The sequence below is a fragment of the Procambarus clarkii genome, chromosome 45 (genome assembly GCF_040958095.1).
Source record: "Procambarus clarkii isolate CNS0578487 chromosome 45, FALCON_Pclarkii_2.0, whole genome shotgun sequence".
NCBI lineage: Eukaryota > Metazoa > Arthropoda > Malacostraca > Decapoda > Cambaridae > Procambarus > Procambarus clarkii.
In genome coordinates this window covers 8,349,286-8,367,318 of record NC_091194.1, presented here as the reverse complement: position 1 = coordinate 8,367,318, position 18,033 = coordinate 8,349,286, and the positions used below count along the sequence as shown (strand labels likewise).

Below are 18,033 nucleotides of genomic sequence, written 5' to 3'. Positions count from 1 at the left end.
TTTGACTTCCTCTCGTTGATTGATTGATTGATGAAGATTAAGCCATCCAAAAGGTGGCACGGGCATGAATAGCCCGTAAGTGGTGGCCCTTTTGAGCCATTACCAGTATCAAGAGCTGATACTGGAGATCTGTGGCGTCTGGTGCGCCTCACTGAGCTGGACGCTCAGGGTGCGACTGCACCCTGAGTGACGGGAGATGTCTCCCTCGTCTCGTTGTCAGTCAACTACTACTTTAGTTGCTGGAGCTGAGTTAGAGTCATTACACCAACCTTGAAGTACTACTGGTCCTCCCACAAACAGCAGCAGAGCGACACTCCCGGTAATTGTTACCTTATAAACTGTCCAACTGCCTCGTTAGCTCCCCCTCTGTGATCATCAAGCGTCCCAGCGCTCGTTAACACTAATCATATAATCACACAGCGAGTCCTTAACCGAACGATTATAGGAGCGTTCAATAGCGTGCGAACGATGTCTTGGTAACTAGAAGAGGGAGGAAGAGGCGGGAAGGAGAAGGGTATGTGAGGAGAAGAAGGAGGGAGAAAGAGAGATGGGTAGAGAGGAAGAGGGGGGAGGCAGAAAGAAACAGGAAGAGGTAATATAGTGTGTCCGCTGGTGGGAGAGATGTTGCTCTGCCAGACGTACGACGCAGTATCATTCACCTGGGGCTGTTGGAGACTTGAACCGCGGACTCCCAAGCGTGTGAGGCCGAAGCGCCCCGTCGTTTTATTAGTGGTCCAAGACAGGACAAATTAAGTGACGACGTTTGGGTCCATCCTGTACCGTTATCATGTCCTGGTGTGATGGGAAGACGCAGGAAGGTAAGGGAAGGGATGGGGAGTATTTGTATTGTATTTTTGTATTAACATGATTTATTATTATTATTATTATTATTATTATTATTATTATTATTGTCTTACTTCCTCAGAGTACATGTGGGACATCACTTGACCTTTAACCTCTTGACCCAGACTAGAGGTCATTCCCGCTATATAAGGTGTTTAGCATGGCTCTGCGTTACCAAGACAACTATACACTATACACATACCCAATAGGCATGAGCCCAATAGGCTCAGGAACCTGTACACCTGTTGATTGACGGTTGAGAGGCGGGACCAAAGAGCCAGAGCTCAACCCCCTCAAGCACAACTAGGTGAGTACACACACACACACACACACACACACACACACACACACACACACACACACACACACACACACACACACACACACACACACGAGAGAGAGAGAGAGAGACCAGGCAGTAGGCATAACATTAAACCTAAGAGCAGAGGCACAAACCAACAGATCACTGTCACCAACACATCACCAACTGGTCAGCGCGCCTAACACACCCTTCACCAACTTGGACAAAGGAGCCTTCGGCGCCTTACAAGACCCTTGTTGACACAGCTATAAGCACACGCACAAACATTCACGTAAATATATACAAAAATCTGACAATATATTCATCTCCACGAAGACTTTAAATTGGGGGACGAGAAAGAGAGAATCAAATGACTTGGGAAAGCGTTTGAATGTGTATATACCTTTGTTAACTTTGGGAGTGGCGCTGCCAGGCGTATATACCTTTGTTAACTTTGGGAGTGGCGCTGCCAGACGTATATACCTCTGTTGACTTTGCGAGTGGCGCTGCCAGGCGTATATACCTTTGTTGACTTTGGGAGTGGCGCTGCCAGGGTATATACCTCTGTTGACTTTGCGAGTGGCGCTGCCAGGCGTATATACCTTTGTTAACTTTGGGAGTGGCGCTGCCAGACGTATATACCTCTGTTGACTTTGCGAGTGGCGCTGCCAGGCGTATATACCTTTGTTGACTTTGGGAGTGGCGCTGCCAGGCGTATATACCTCTGTTGACTTTGCGAGTGGCGCTGCCAGGCGTATATACCTTTGTTGACTTTGGGAGTGGCGCTGCCAGACGTATATACCTCTGTTGACTTTGCGAGTGGCGCTGCCAGGCGTATATACCTTTGTTGACTTTGGGAGTGGCGCTGCCAGGCGTATATACCAGCAGGCGTCCGACTGCAGGCCAGGTATACCTGTAATTAACTGCTGGTGCTTCGCTGCTCTGCACCTGCCCCCCTTCGCCTTGCGTAAAGAAACCCTAGTTCATGTTTCCCCATGTTGGTTATATTATTATTATTACTCTCTTACGTGCTCGCTCGCTCGCTCTCGCTCGCGCTCGCTCGCTCTCGCTCGCTCTCTCTCGCTCTCTCTCGCTCGCTCTCTCTCGCTCTCTCTCGCTCGCTCTCTCTCGCTCGCTCTCTCTCGCTCGCTCTCTCTCGCTCGCTCTCTCTCGCTCGCTCTCTCTCGCTCGCTCTCTCTCGCTCGCTCTCTCTCGCTCGCTCTCTCTCGCTCGCTCTCTCTCGCTCGCTCGCTCTCTCTCGCTCTCTCTCGCTCTCTCTCGCTCTCTCTCGCTCGCTCTCTCTCGCTCGCTCGCTCTCTCTCGCTCTCTCTCGCTCTCTCTCTCTCTCTCTCTCTCTCTCTCTCTCTCTCTCTCTCTCTCTCTCTCTCTCTCTCTCTCTCTCTCTCTCTCTCTCTCTCTCGTCTAGCAGCGTGATTCAAACAGCCAGTAAAGAGCAAGACTCACGGCAGCGATACGGCAACTTCCTAATTGCCAAGTGGCCATCTGCGACAAGTCATTACAAAGGCAAGCACGACACGGGTATCAGGGTACGACGAAGTGCGCTCTGGCACTTATGGAGACGGTTCAACACTTGTCTATTTCTCTTACCTCATGTTTGTTCCCAGCTCTCTCTCTCTCTCTCTCCATCTTCACCCTCCTTTCTTCTCTCACCCCTGCATACCTTTGCCCCTCCTGCTCTACCTTTTTCCTCTTTGGATTCTACTACCCTCATTCCCTTTTACACCCCCACTGGCAGCGTCCCCTCTCCCCCATCCTTCATCCTATCTCCAGTAACCACGGCTCGGGCTGGCGGCCCTGCAACGTCTCTACCCTTCTACTTATACCGTAGACTTGTGTGTCTACCTTTCTACTCCACCCCATCCTCCGGCTATACTCGTCCAAGCTGCAAGAGCCAGCCCAAAGCCCCATTCGTCAATCTCAGAGTCCTATGTTGACCAGACCACACACTAGAAATTGAAGGGACGACGACGTTTCGTCGTCTCAATCGACTTGAGAATGGTCCAGGACGGACCGAAACGTCGTCGTCCCTTCAATTTCTAGTGTGTGGTCTGGTCAACATACTTCAGCCACGTTATTGTGACTCATCGCCTGCATCAGAGTCCTATACTAACCCAAAAAAGGTATTTTCTTAAATATTGATGGGTATTATAATTTCGTTTAAGGCCCTAGAATAGGTTAGGTGTTTAGGTTCTCTTGGCGATTTATTTTCATCAGTAAGACGCGAGTGAGAAAGAGGTGCGACTTGAGCACAGGAAGACGACGGAACACGCTCCTAAACACGTGGGAAAGTCATTAGTTGTGAGGCGCGTGAAAAGTCTTTTTCGTTGAAAAACGGTGTTTCGTTGATGTATTACGAGCACTTATAGCTACTGTTGATGAGGACGGGCTGGTGTTTGTATTGATGTTAATGTTACTTAAACTATCCATTTCGAGAGGCTTCTTGTTTCATCCGCTTTATAATCTCTCCCCCTCTTCCTCTGTCTCTCCCCCCCCCCCTCCATCTTCCCCTTCCCGTCCATCAGTCATCTCCGTGGCCTCGGTATATCACTTTATCACCATCATTTCCTCTCCCTCCTTCAGGTCATGGGTTTTATGCCCTCAACATCCGACTCCACATTTTCTTCCCTTTATGCCCCCCCCCCTCAGCCTCCCCTTTCCCTCTCCCCCCCCCCCCCCCCTCTCTCTCTCTCTCTCCCTCTCCCTCCCATCCTCCCCCCTCTCCCTCTCTCTCTCTCGTCCTACCTAACAGTCCTTATATAATTAGGCAACAGCAGCACCAGAAGAGGTCTGAGGTCTTAACCATCAAACAAAAGGTCCTCGTCAACCATCATTCATCCGCCAGTCGGGCCGGTAAAACCGGGTTTTCTTCTCGTGGTCCGGCTCTCGACGCTGCCACAGGATCCAGCCGGCAAGAAAATCCTATATTTTAGTCTGGCACAGGATCTCCAGTGGCTCTGCCTCTATGGTCCGGATCTTACACATTATATGTTGTTTTGCTTTTCCATGATAAAGAGGGCATGATACGTTAGGATGATAACGGATATCTGCTTGATGGGGTTCTGGGAGTTCGTCTACTCCCCAAGCCCGGCCCGAGGCCAGGCTTGACTTGTGAGAGCTTGGTCCAACAGGCTGTTGATGGGAAATAAGACGAGACAGCGTTGAGAGTTATTGAGAAGGAAATAGATAGGATAGGAAAAATAGATAGTTCAGGGACATAGCTAAGACAGGGAAATAGGTGGGACAGGAAAATAAAGATAACAGTCGGCAGGAAAGCTTTGAAGCCTCGACCAAATTCAATTTTGATCCATGTTTTCATTTTCAAAATTATGAATGGAATCAATTTAGAGTTTTTACCTCCAGGGAAGTGAGCGGAAGAGGAAGAACCACATGCACACACACATTCCAAGACTGTTTTTGTTCGCTTACACACACACACACACACACAGGTAGTCAGCTTGACGTACACACGACAGAATCTCCCAAGACAAACAGGACCCATACATGCAACAGTGTCTGACAATTAATGAGGTCACGGTAGTTTTGTAGCCTTGGGGTAGTTCCTCATGGTATGCAAATGAGGCAATTCCTCTCTCTTTTACGAGGCTGTTAAAGTGTAACTCCGACCTCCCCTTCTCTCTTAACTTGTGTCGTAAAGCCTATGCGGCTGTAATGAACCTCTATACACTCTTATATAAAGCGACGGTCTCGCTTCATGCAGGTCGGGGTTCAATCCCCGCGACTGTCGGAGTGGTTGGGCACCATTCCTTCCTCCCCCCTCCCCGTCCCCATCCCAATCCCTTATCCTGATCCCTTCCAAGTGCTATAGTGTCCTAGTGGCTTGGCGCTTTCTCCTGATATTTCCCTTTCTTATATACACATATACATGCTTTCTATACGTACACATGATGTAATGCATATATATATATGACATACGTACATAACACGCATTCGTATACAAACAGGCATTCATGAACGTGCTTTCATACGTACATATGCTTTGATACGATACATGCTTTCATACATACATATGCATGGAACCTTAATTAGCACCAAGGACCTTAGGGGTCGCTGGTCTGATGACCCTATAGATGACCTCAGGCACATGTGGCTGCCTTCGTGACAACCCGTCCTCTCAATACGTCGCTATTTTAACGGAATCGACTAATCCGTTAAAAATGTGGAGTGTTAGTACAAATGAAAGCGCCTGAATATTAACGTTTTCTATACCTCCGCGCCTCCCCTCCCGTGGCCCCATACTAGCCTTCAGAAACAAAACATTCATCCATCTTGTAAATGGAGTGTAGTTTGTCGGGCCAGTGGTTCACAGCGCCGTAAACACGCTCACGGGATCACCTATTTTGCTTGCACTTTGTTCAACTGGAGAGTACAAGCGGCCTCCACTAGGTGGACCTCCAGCAACTAGGCCAAGAACCTCACAATGTGTTAAAGTCACCCCCGCGGAACCTGCGAGATCTGGTTTGGTTGCTAGAGTGAAGATTTCACATTTTCTCCGCTTACGTTCGAATCCCTAATGACCCGTGATATCGTTGATTGTATCTTCTAATACATAATTACCTTTCGCAGGAGGAACCAGTGGATATTGCAATGTTAGATACATCTGGCACAGCGAGAGGGAACTCGTGGTGCCTGAAGTTGCCCAAACTGTCGCACGGCAAACATTGGGCCGCCACGGCATTAACACCCTCCCATATCGCTATTTCAAAGCATTTTGTAAGAATGAGTAATATTTTGAACGCGTAAAGTTGTCATAGCGTAAACTGCTGGCGTTAATGTTGCACTCCAACTCTCACGCCTTCAATTTTGAGTGAAAGTTTGCGAGAGCACGTTAAGAGTTGGATGTTAGGTCCCGCCTGACGTCATTACATATTCACTAAGTTATGACCTGAGACTTACTCTGCCTCCTTCATCCATTATGGTAATGGTATTAACATATTCATGGTGGGTGTTGCAGGTATTGAGTGTGCGTTGAGTAGGGTGTTGGGTGAAGGTGCAGAGTGTTAGGTGGCTCAAGTATGGATGAGGTTGAGAGTAGGTGTAGAGGAAATGTAGAACCCATAGAACTGGTGATGTAGAACTGGATCTTGTATTTATTTATACTAAAAACATTTACGATGTACAGTATCTTATATTTATTTAGTATAGTGTTTGTTACAGCAGTCGGTTTGTTGGCAGTGAAGTGTCGTAGTAGTTGAGACAAAGCTTGGAACAGGGCAGAGAGCTGAGTGAGGCTGGGGGTAAAGAGCTGGGATGCGGGGTGAGTGTGTAGAACTTGGCGCTCTGAATGCTGGCAGAGTCGAAGAGCTCGAATGCGGGACGAGAATGTGGAAGCTCGATGCAGCCAGAATATGGCTGTCTGCTCTGTATCGAGGCTGAAATGTCTTGTGAGGAGTTAGGAACTGGACTCGTCGAGTGTTACATTGTTGCTGGTGAATGTTGAAGATGTGTGATTGATTGATTGATTGATTGATGAAGACTAAGCCACCCAAGAGGTGGCACGGGCATGAATAGCCCGTAAAGCAAGATGTGTGGTATCTCAAGTGTCTGTACTGAATCACTTTACGAATTAGACTGATGATTGATGAAGAGTAAGCCACCCAAAAGGTGGCACGGGCATGAATAGCCCGTAAGTGGTGGCCCTTTTGAGCCATTACCAGTATCAAGAGCTGATACTGGAGATCTGTGGAGGTGCGACTGCACCCTACGTGACGGAGATGTCTCCCGCGTTAGACTGATGTGCCGTCGAAGCTTATATTACAAGCTTATACCTCATCTTGTCAGACTGCCCATCATCTAGCAGATTCGGAAGATATATTAATTGTAATTATTGGACCAAGAATCAGCATAGGACTTCTGTGAATATGAAACACTTAGAAATAGGTTATTAAGAATTAACAGACCCATCATTATATGCACTTAAGCTAATGAGAATATGGAGCAAGTATATTAAGAGTTAATATAGTTGCTACAAATGGATGTCCACACACACACTTGCTCACTCTAATCATTCTCGCCCCCCCCCTCTCACCTCATCCTTCCCCTCCTCACCCTCTCTTCTCCCTCGTCCCACACTCCCCCCCCCCCTTAATGTTCCTCATAATGGGGTTAATCGATACTTCAACCTGCTGTAACTTTAGTTTTAATTGGCTTAAATCAGTGTTAAGTTTCAGCCTAGTTACTCTTGATGAAGTGTGTGTGTGTGTGTGTGTGTGTGTGTGTGTGTGTGTGTGTGTGTGTGTGTGTGTGTGTGTGTGTGTGTGTGTGTGTGTGTGTGTGTGTGTAGGATCGAGCGTTAGATCTTGGGCCCCGCCTTTCTAGCTGCTTGTTGTCTAATGCCATGACTTGCCTTATTTCTCCATCATACCTACTTTTAGCATTATGATTAGAGTTCACTTGTATATTTAGTGTGCGATTGCACGCACGAGTGTGCGCGCACAACCACATATACACACACACCTTTATTCCCATCTGGCTGCAAGTTCCCTTTCCTGGATGACTTTTCAATCAAACGAACATTTTTCTACCCTCCATATTGCTCTCTCTTTGTCTCTCAGCCATAAAAGAAGTAGAAATTTATACAAAAATCGGCAGTTGTAGTATTTTGTGGGTGTGGTGACCTATCAGTGCTTACCTATCAATGTCTACGGGGGCGTGAGGTCTAGCTCTTCACGCCCCGCCTACCTCCCTTGTTCTGTACCTGTTGTGTTGTAATTGAACTATTCTGAATTCTTTCTCGTATCTGATCTGAAAGTTGTGGATGGAGGTGGCTTCCACAACTTCTTCGGTGCATTCCCACTTGTTGACCATCTGTACTGCGTAAATTTCTCCACATTTGTGTTTCCAGCTTTCACTTATGTCCATATGTCCTACTTTTAATTTAAAGAGGCTGTCTTTGCTCATCTGTAGATCATATGCCCTCTGTTGTGTCCTGGGTTGTGAGCCTCAGCTCCCTAGCCCCAACCCTCATAGCTCTGGCACCAATCTTGTTGCGAACCTCTCTATTTTGTCAATTTTAGTTTCATGTTTCACAAGGAGCGGATTCTATCTAGGCCGGGGCTGAATATTTCAGTATTGGACTAACAAATATTGTGTAGATTCCTTGAGGGTATTCCAATCTAGGTTTCTGAATGTTGTTGTAATGTTTGCCAGCGTCACACATTCTGCCGATGTTACCATGTTTATGTGTGACTCTGGTGTTGGAATTATATCCACCTGATCTTTGTCTTTCTTACTCCTGTAGTTGCTTTCCCTTTATGGTGTAGATGCCTTATGGTCCACTTTCTCACTTTCCCATTTTCATTACCTTACACTTATTGGTAGTGGTAGCAGGTGATGTTAGGCTTAAGCTGAGGTTTCATTATGAGTCTCTTCTCAAAGTTTGTTGCTGGCAGTGTGAATAGCACGGAGAGGAAGAGAGTGAGGGAGGGGAGAACCTTTTGCATGTCTATCCTAAACTTCTATGTCCAGCTATGATATGTTAAGAGCACAGGTGACAGCCGTCAGGGCGGCTCCCAGCTGATAGCCTCTGTGTAGATAGTAAGGAACATGTGTTACCTTTGTTTATCACGCACTCCTCCCCTCTCCTCTCCTCGGAACTCGCCACCAGAAAGCTCCCTAAGCGCCTCTACGTCCAGCAGAGTTGTCTGGCTGAGGACAAGACAAGCAGCCGCCGCTTGTAATGGCCCAACTAGGTCACGTCTCCTGCCACCCCGTCCTCCTAAGGTTTCCCTACGTCAAGAAACTGTCGTACTAAAGTGCCCCTTATCCTAACCTTAAAAAGGAGGCCCAAAAACAGAAAACGGAGACAGTATGTCAAATTCGCGAGCCGTTATCATTTTCTAGTACGGTGATATTTGTCCTGAGGTAACGCATACGTCAAAATGCGACGCTCTATTAGGAGGACGGGCTGCTCCTGCTTCTGGTTTAGGTTTTCAATGGGGGGGGGGGGAATGGTGGGTTATAGAGGTGAGGAAGAGAGTAATAGAGGGGAGAGCTACACCACACCGTCCCCCACTCCCGCGCTCTTCCATGTTCCCGCCAACACACGTGAGGTCATTTGCTTAATATCGCGTTATCAGTCGACCGGAAATTTGAAGCTCTAATGATGGGGCCATTACACGGTGGTGGTGGTGATTGTGGTGGTGGTTATGGTGGTGGTGGTTATGGTGGTGGTGGTGGTAGCGTGGAGGTGGTAATGGTGGTTGTGGTGGTAATGGTGGTGGTGGTGGCACTTGCCCCTCGGGGCAAAATTAAAAAAAAAAATCCCAACCACACATATTTCCTACGGATCTTAGACACAATATATCAAAGTACAAATCTTCACACGTAGCGAACAAAAAAAAACAAAACATAGCACCAAAATACTTCAACACGTAAACAAAAATTATGTAAACAATTGTCAGAGCTTTTACCTGAGAAAACAGGTGAAGAGACGAGCTGTCGCGTCTCTATAAGGTAAACTGTCATTCACTCGGCTTGGTAAATATTTACTCTTAAGGGGGCGGGTGGGGGAAAAGAGAAAGAGAAAGAGAAAGAGAGAGAGAGAGAGAGAGAGAGAGAGAGAGAGAGAGTGAGTCTCTGTCTGTCTCTCCACTTCCCTGGACACACCAGCCTGCCCGCTGAGCTCTTTAGTAGATTGAGAGCATCAATGGCCAGCCTGCGGGTCCCATGAAGGGGTTGGAAAGATGGGAGGTGGTAGGTAGCCTTCCACCTCAGGTAATGGGACTGTTGGTGCGTCTCTGGTGATGGTGTACCAGTGCCAGGTCCTGGTGACCGGATACTTGTACACCTCACCACGGCTCGCTATAACACCTCCTGCCCTCTTGCAAGTTGGTGGGGGGAGGGGGGGGTCACAGCACCGCTCCTGTGCCAGGTAAGTCCACTACGGGCCCACCGTAGCCCGTGCTACTTGGAACTTGTTCCGAGTAGCTGAATCTATAACAACAACAACATTGCAAGTTTGTGGTCAGACACAGCACCGCTCCTGTGCCAGCTAAGTTCACTACGGGCTCACCATAGCCCGTGCTACTTGCCCCGCTCCTGTGCCAGGTAAGTTACGGGCTCACCATAGCCCGTGCTACTTCGAACTTGTTCCGAGTAGCTGAATCTATAACAACAACAGCAGCTTCCTGTATATTTGAGAAAACCCCAGTTTGTCATTATGCCGTGTGAAAGACTCATCCTGTTATTTAGTTGCCAGATGGAAGTCGAACTCTGGCTTAATAAAATCTCTAAGTGGGTGTATCTGGGTGAGTGTTGGGTTAAAGACGGGTGAGTGTTTGGTGAGGGACGGGTGAGTGACGGGTTGGGTATTGGGGCATCTCATCACAGTGTGGGGTAACTGCACTCTACGGTAACTCTAGTCTTTGTTCGAAACTTCTTTAATTAAAGCACGTATTTCAAGCTTTTTTCTAAGGTAGAGTTATCGTTGGTTTTGAAGATAGTTCAGCTTGTGGATTATCCTCAGTCATACCCTACCCAGCAACACCCTCCCTTCCTCCCCTCCTCCTCCCTCCCTCCCTTCCCTTCCCCTCCCTTCTTTCCCCTCCCTTCCCTCCTCCCTCCTCCCTCCCTCCCTTCCCTCCCTTCCCTCCCTCCCTCCCTTCTTCCCTCCTTCCTCCCTCCCTCCCTCTCACTCTGTCACTCTCTCTCTCACACACACCGACACGGTTGGTGGTACACGCACAAAGGAGACACAGGTGGAAACCGAGTACCCAAATGAGCCACAGGGACGTTAGAAAGAACTTTTTCAGTGTCAAGAGTAGTTGACAAATGGAATGCATTAGGCAGTGATGTGGTAGAGGCTGCCTCGATACATAGTTTCAAATGTAGATATAATAGAGCCCAGTAGGCTCAGGAACCTGTACACCAGTTAATTGACAGTTGAGAGGCGGGACCAAAAACCAAGAGCTCAACCCCCCGCAAGTACAACTAGGCGAACACACATGCGCACTCAAAAGGCTGTTGTTGCTGTTGTTTTAGATTCAGCTACTCGGAACAAAAGTTCCAAAGTAGCACAGGCTATGGTGAGCCCGTAGTAGACTTACCTGGCACAGGAGCGGGGCTGTAACTGTGGCTCAAAAGGCTGATGATTGATTGATTGATGAAGATTAAGCCACCCAAAAGGTGACACGGGCATGAATAGCCCGTAAGTGGTGGCCCTTTTGAGCCATTATCAGTATCAATAGATGATACTGGAGATCTGTGGAGGTGCGGCTGCACCCTGCGTGACGGGAGATGTCTCTCGTGGCTCAAAAGGCTAGTAAGCGGGGTATAAAGAGCTACACCTTACTTCCCTGTAAACACCGATAGGCAAATATTGATAGGTGACCACATAACCACATACTCACGCATAAACCCACCCCACACATACGCCCACCCTACATATAAACCCACACCCCTACACATACAACACCAACAACCCACTTGCCTGACCTTGACAAACGCCAAGCCCAATACATCAGGAGTGAAGGTGGTTAAATGGTAATTGGGTTGACAAACGAGGATCGTTACTCCATGGAGCAGCTGAGGCGACACGCGCGGGGTGGAGCCGGACGCGCGTGTCACTGCTCGGACATGTTGATGGGGGGGAGGGGGGGGGGGCATGTTGATGGAGGGGGGGGGGGATGTTCATGGAGGGGGGGGGGGATGTTGATGGAGGGAGGGGGGGGCATGTTGATGGAGGGAGGGGGGGGGGGCATGTTGATGGAGGGAGGGGGGGGGGCATGTTGATGGAGGGAGGGGGGGGCATGTTGATGGAGGGAGGGGGGGGCATGTTGATGGAGGGAGGGGGGGGCCATGTTGATGGAGGGAGGGGGGGCATGTTGATGGAGGGAGGGGGGGGGGCATGTTGATGGAGGGAGGGGGGGGGCATGTTGATGGAGGGAGGGGGGGGGCATGTTGATGGAGGGAGGGGGGGGGGCATGTTGATGGAGGGAGGGGGGGGGCATGTTGATGGAGGGAGGGGGGGGGGACATGTTGATGGAGGGGGGGGATGGATAACCTATCAAGGACTATTGTACTGTGGTTTGAAATAACTTAAGCTACTCTATTCTTTTGAGATGTACTTCCTTTTCTCAATAAACTTACTTGAACTTGACTACTGGGAAGCGAGGTCTAGCTCTTCATACACCCGCCTACTGGCCATGTTGTGATTATTGCGTGTTTGCTCTAACTTTACTGATGGTCGAATTCTTATGGATGTAAATGGAGGTGACTTCCACAATTATTACTTTCAGTTCCTTCCACTTGTTGACCACCCGTACAAGGTACTAGCTTTTCCTTACATTTCTTCGACTCATTTGCGTGTTCAACTTTACCTATGTTCTCACCTACTTGTCCACGTTGTTATTCCCCATCAATATTTTGTATGATGTGATCATCTCTCTTTCATTTCTTGTCCTCAAGGGTTGAGAGACTTGAGTTCCCTAAACCTATCCTCATAGCTTAAGTCCTCTTAGCTTAGCTGCAAACCTCTGCACTTTTAAATTGTTTTCTTTTTTATTGCTTCTCAAGGTGCAGAGTCCAGGCCAGTGCTGCACATTTCACTTATAGTCTAAGAAGGCTGTGTGGATTGCCTTTAAGAGAACTTATTTAGGTTTTTCAAACAACATTATATTGTTTGCCAGTGTCCCATATGCTGCCGATGTTATCCTTTTAACTTGTGCCTCTGGCATTAGTGATGGAATTATATCCACTCCTAAATCCTTTTCTCTCTCAGACTCCTGTAGTTGCCGTCCTCTAATGGTGTAGCTACCTCTTCGTCTCCTTTTTCTTTCATCATTACCTTACACTTGCTGGGATTGAATTTTAACAACTATTTGTTTGCCCTTCTGAGTTTGTGAAGGTCCTCCTATAGTTATCTGCAGTCCTCGGGTTCTACTATTTCTCAATAGCTTTACATTATATGCAAACTTTGAGATGTACTAGCTCACTCCCTCCTTACCTTACCTCACCTTGCAATGGTTTCGAGGATTAACATCCTGACTGGGGTCCATGTAGGTGGATCAGTAGCATAAACTATGAACAGCAATGGTTCCAAGACCGAGTCTTGAGGGGACCCTACTTAATACAACCCTTCAGTATTACCTCTCTAATCCCTATGTTTTCAACCCTTCAGGTAATCCCTTTGCACACTTCAGTGTTTTCTCGGTTAACACAGCTTGTCTGTGTTGTACACCAGCCTTCAAGAGTGGCAGTATCAGATACCTTCTGACAATATGCAATCTACCAGTCCCCACTCCTCCCCCTCTTTTCTTGTTTTAATGATATTTTAACACACACAGATCAAAATACTTCTGCAGTTGAAGATCAAGCTCAATAAAACCATCAGGACAAATAGAGAGACCTTTGGCAAGCAGCCGGCTTTCTGCCCTTATCGAGGCCACATATACGTCATAATTGTACGGGTAAGTGTTCATGGTTTTGAACCATTGAAACTATGTTAAGGTTATCGAGGTGTCCTAGGTTTAGGGCAATGATTAACCTTCTCCAAGATGGATCCCACAACAGTTACCTAAAACAAAGGTACTTATGTACAATATAATATGCACATGTCTGGGAGGTGCCACCTAGCCACGAGTTCCCAGGAGGTGCCACCCAGTTACACGTACAGATGGATAATATGTACACACCATCACATCCAGCGTACAATGATAAGACTGAGCATTATCAGATATGACCCCTATATCCGATGTGATCCATCACACCTGTCACCACCACCTCTGTAAGAGGTGCGGCATAATATATTTCACTCCCCTGTAGTCACTGATAGGTCACCATCACCACCACTACTATCACCACCACAACCTTCACAACACAACACAACACAACTAGAACTAGATTCATTTCCCTCTGGTCGCTGGTGAGAACAATTTGTTTTGAATTCTTGTATCTTATTTGCCTATAATAAACACTTATATCTTGATTTCTATAGGCTTGAACTCCTTGCTACAACACCCACTATTGTTTTTCCTTGCAGATTAGGCAATTTTACCACTGTCCTAAAGATACGTGGTAACTCGATTGCCACCTTTTGTCCATTTTAAAAGCATAAGTCGTCTCGCAGCAATATTGAGTCTTTTGAATTAATTTCCCAACCTTTATGCATAATCTAAATTTGATGTTCAAACGTGTCTAAATGATTTATTAAGATGATAAACAATAGAGGTTCGAGGATGAAACTATGGGTACTCCACTTATAATGGTTTCCAGTCTTAACATTAAAATACTCATGGTAAACCTTCTCTTTTTTAAATAACTATATGCTCTAAACTAACTTTAGATAACCTCCACAATACCATGCTCTTCTACCTTTGTATCCAAATTACGATTACCGATTCAAGCAATTTCCCCACAACAGGCATTAAGCTCAATGACTAATTGATCTTGAAGGGGCTGTCTTAAGGTGTCTGGCCCTGCCTGTACTATGTACAGTGAGTAATTGTCTCACTTCCAGTGACTTATGTCTCGAGCTCTTAAGGTGATTCTTCACCTCTTTTGCTGTCACTACTGTGTGTTCTATTATCACTTGGTGTGGTACTCATTCATACAGTTCTGGGTATTTGTCTTTGCTTATTTGTCAAACCATCGCAGAATCTGTGAAGTTTCCTCACAGACCTTCAATAATTGTGAGCCCCTCTACAAGAACTAAATTTTAAGCTGATGTATGTGCCTAAACAACCTGTGATAACACAGATGGAGCTCTAGCTCTGGGGTCCCTACCTCTGAGCCATAAATCCTCCAGTATGAAATATAATATTTGCAACCCAACTCTACAGGGATGCATGCAAGTGTAGTTGTGGTGGTAGCAGTGGTAGCTGTGGTTGGAGCAAGAGAAATCACCCTGCCACACAACCACACCAGCCAATTACTTCATAAAGTAAAAGGTGAGACACAACCAGTAATAACAGCTTAAAGTACCAAGGATAATATAATGATAGTAATAATAATAAGAGAGCTGTAGCGTATCTTCAATTTCTTGATACTGTATATATTTTATAGCACACTTCTCTTGCTATCTTCCACAAAACTCTTCTTTTTATCTCTCGTTATGTCTCGCAGAATTCTGTTAACACAAATTTGTTCTGCCTCTCATTAACTTTCAAAACAAGCCTTCCCATCTACCATTCTCCCTGCAATGTTCTTCTATTTCTCAATGAACTTTAAATATTTCCTGCAGATGGGAACGTCTGGCACTCTGTGTTAAATGTCCTTCAGCACTTCGAGGACAATCTTCCAAAAATGTAAGTCTCATCATGAGAGTGCCAACTGTAAGATTTATAATAATACTGTAATACAGTACAGTACTCATTTAAAATAAATGCATATATTTATGCATTTATTTATGCACTGTATCGTACAGTACATATTAATACTTGATATAACATGGATATTTTTATTATATGGGCACTAATTAATGATCGACTTATTTTCAAGTAGATGCTCAGCCCACAAATCTGAAAGTAAAGGAAGTATCAATGTTTCAGTCCGTCCTGGACCACTATCAAGTCATTGATAATGGTCCAGGACGGACCAAAATGTTGTCACTGCCTCTATTTTTATGTTTGTGGGTTGGGTGTCTGATTTTCAACTATGTTATGGTGACTTATTGTCTGCTTACTTTCAAGCAAATTCCCAACCACAATATTTAAGGCTAATAAAAAAAAAAATTAAAGACTTAAGTTAAACCCAGTTTATATTAATAATGGTAGACTTGCTTTCTTTACCAGACCATTGTGCTGCTCTAAGGTAAGTTTTGCTGTGTCTATTGGGTAGGTTAAATGCAGTCAGGTATGTTACTGAACTTTTAAGTAGGAACCACAGGGATATTTTCAAACTGTCCATGCAGGATGACAAGGAATTACTGGAGAGTCCCTTCCCACACAAAATAACCACCAGAGGTTCGTTTACAAAACTCAAACCTCCCTTTCACAATGTACCTCACCCCCCCCCCCCACCAAAAAAAAAATCTGACGTCTGAATAAAAATTAAAGCACAGTAATACTGATTTTTATGCATTACTAGGTAGCCACAGCCTTCCATATACTCTGACAAAAAAAGTCTAACCATAAGAGGGGAACCTAATGAATTAGAGCCACAAAATGGTTTACTCAGGAAAGTCCTTACTTTTTTAGCTATTTTAGCTTGCTGCTTCCTTCAGAATCTAGTACCAGAAGATAAAATAGACAAATCTCTTATTAATACTTGCCTAGGCCACAGAAATGTGACTGAAAGGATGCTGAAAGCTACATAAGAACCACTTGACAGGTTGTGACAGAAAACAGGACTGCAAGATCCACGAAAAGTGAAGATCAGTAACCAGAGCCTATCCAAAATCACACCTTGGCATCCTAGGAGATGGACTTGGAGATACTGTATCTTCCTGAAAATCAATACAATACATTCATTAGAACCCAGCTTTCCCCAAGTCTCCTCAGTGTCATATTACTTCCAAGCTCTTTATATGGTCCCTGAGGCAGCTGTAATATGTTTCACTTGCTTTAATGCCTAAAGTAGTAAACTATGTTTATACAAGAAAATTTTTAGCACTGAATTGAGGTACTTGAGGTACGTATTAATCCAATTACTAATTCACATTTACTATTACAAATTTTCTTTGCAGAAAATGTGAGGCAATGGAAAACAACTACATGTAGCAATGAATGTGTTCTTTTTCTCCAATTAAAATTTCTGGCATTAAGAAATATCATGTTTCTTGTTTTTAAATTAAATATATCTCCAGTATTATTGAATCCTACATTCTTTCCCTGATCACTATACTGTACCAAGCAAATATAGTCAGGTTTTCTGTCTTTGCACTTTTCCAATTATGTATTGTACAGTACTTTTTTAAGGTTTAACAGCAAGTGCTAATTTTTTTTGCTGCTATTTGTGGTGTTACATCGACTGCTGCTCTTACTGCATCCTACAAATCAACTGATAAATCAAATGCTGTCATGACTGGCACTAATTTTGCTATATTGTCACCTACTGACAATACTGCTGGCCTCAACTTCAAATTATACCTTGGCTATATCAATGAAATATGCATCACTATTTCTGAATCCACCTCTGTCTTGATGGACAACTTGCCATACAACTTTAATCAACTACATAACTGACTGGCACTTCTATGGAGTTAAGAAAGGAGAATTTCACCTTCACTCTTCTACGTCTTCTGGGCATCACCGACGAGCGTATACTCAGGTGAGTCTTATCACTCGCTGAAAACTAAACATAAATGAAAACAACAAAATCTGAAACTAAAAAAATTGTAGCAAGGCAAATAGTATAAAGAAAGAAAGGAACGGTAGAATAAAAGTTAAGAAAAGACAGATGTACCTTACTCCCAGCACTGACATGGTAGTTAAACTTTGGTATGGATAAGAAGCAGTGTGTTCGAGTACAAGCAGAAAACCAGATTTTTTTTTTTTTTATAGAAAAGTACATAGTCTTAGCATGCAGGCGATGAGTCACAATAACGTGGCTAAAGTAGACCAGACCACACACTAGAAGGTGAAGGGACGACGACGTTTCGGTCCGTCCTGGACCATTCTCAAGTCGATTGTGATGAGGAAGTAGAGACAGGCAATAAATAGGCAAGAGAGGTCTTAGCATACTGTGTGTGGGTATAGGAATGAGGAAGTGTATGAGAGATGTGGAGCAAGTGAAAGAGGGTTGGGGGGGGGATAAAATGTTGAGTTTATTAAGTACAAAACACTAGGTGGTGAGAGAAGTGTGTACAAGGATCAAATAAAGGGATTATATGATAGAGGCAGATAACCAGTGTCTTAGTAAATAGTAAAGTGTGAAAAAGTATGAGGGAGTTTGTGTTTGTAAGAATGAAAAGT

General features: G+C 45.4%; 1 protein-coding gene across 1 annotated transcript in view; it reads left to right on the top strand.

Annotated features, from left to right (window-relative positions):
• LOC123770070 (uncharacterized) overlaps positions 1-18,033 on the top strand; it is a gene marked incomplete in the record, with an annotated part of 133,140 nt that overhangs the window by 111,770 nt on the left and 3,337 nt on the right. Inside the window, 3 exon segments of the mRNA XM_069301342.1 lie at positions 14,962-15,069; positions 15,363-15,426; positions 17,327-17,389. Coding sequence (XP_069157443.1) covers positions 14,964-15,069; positions 15,363-15,426; positions 17,327-17,389 — 233 coding nt within the window.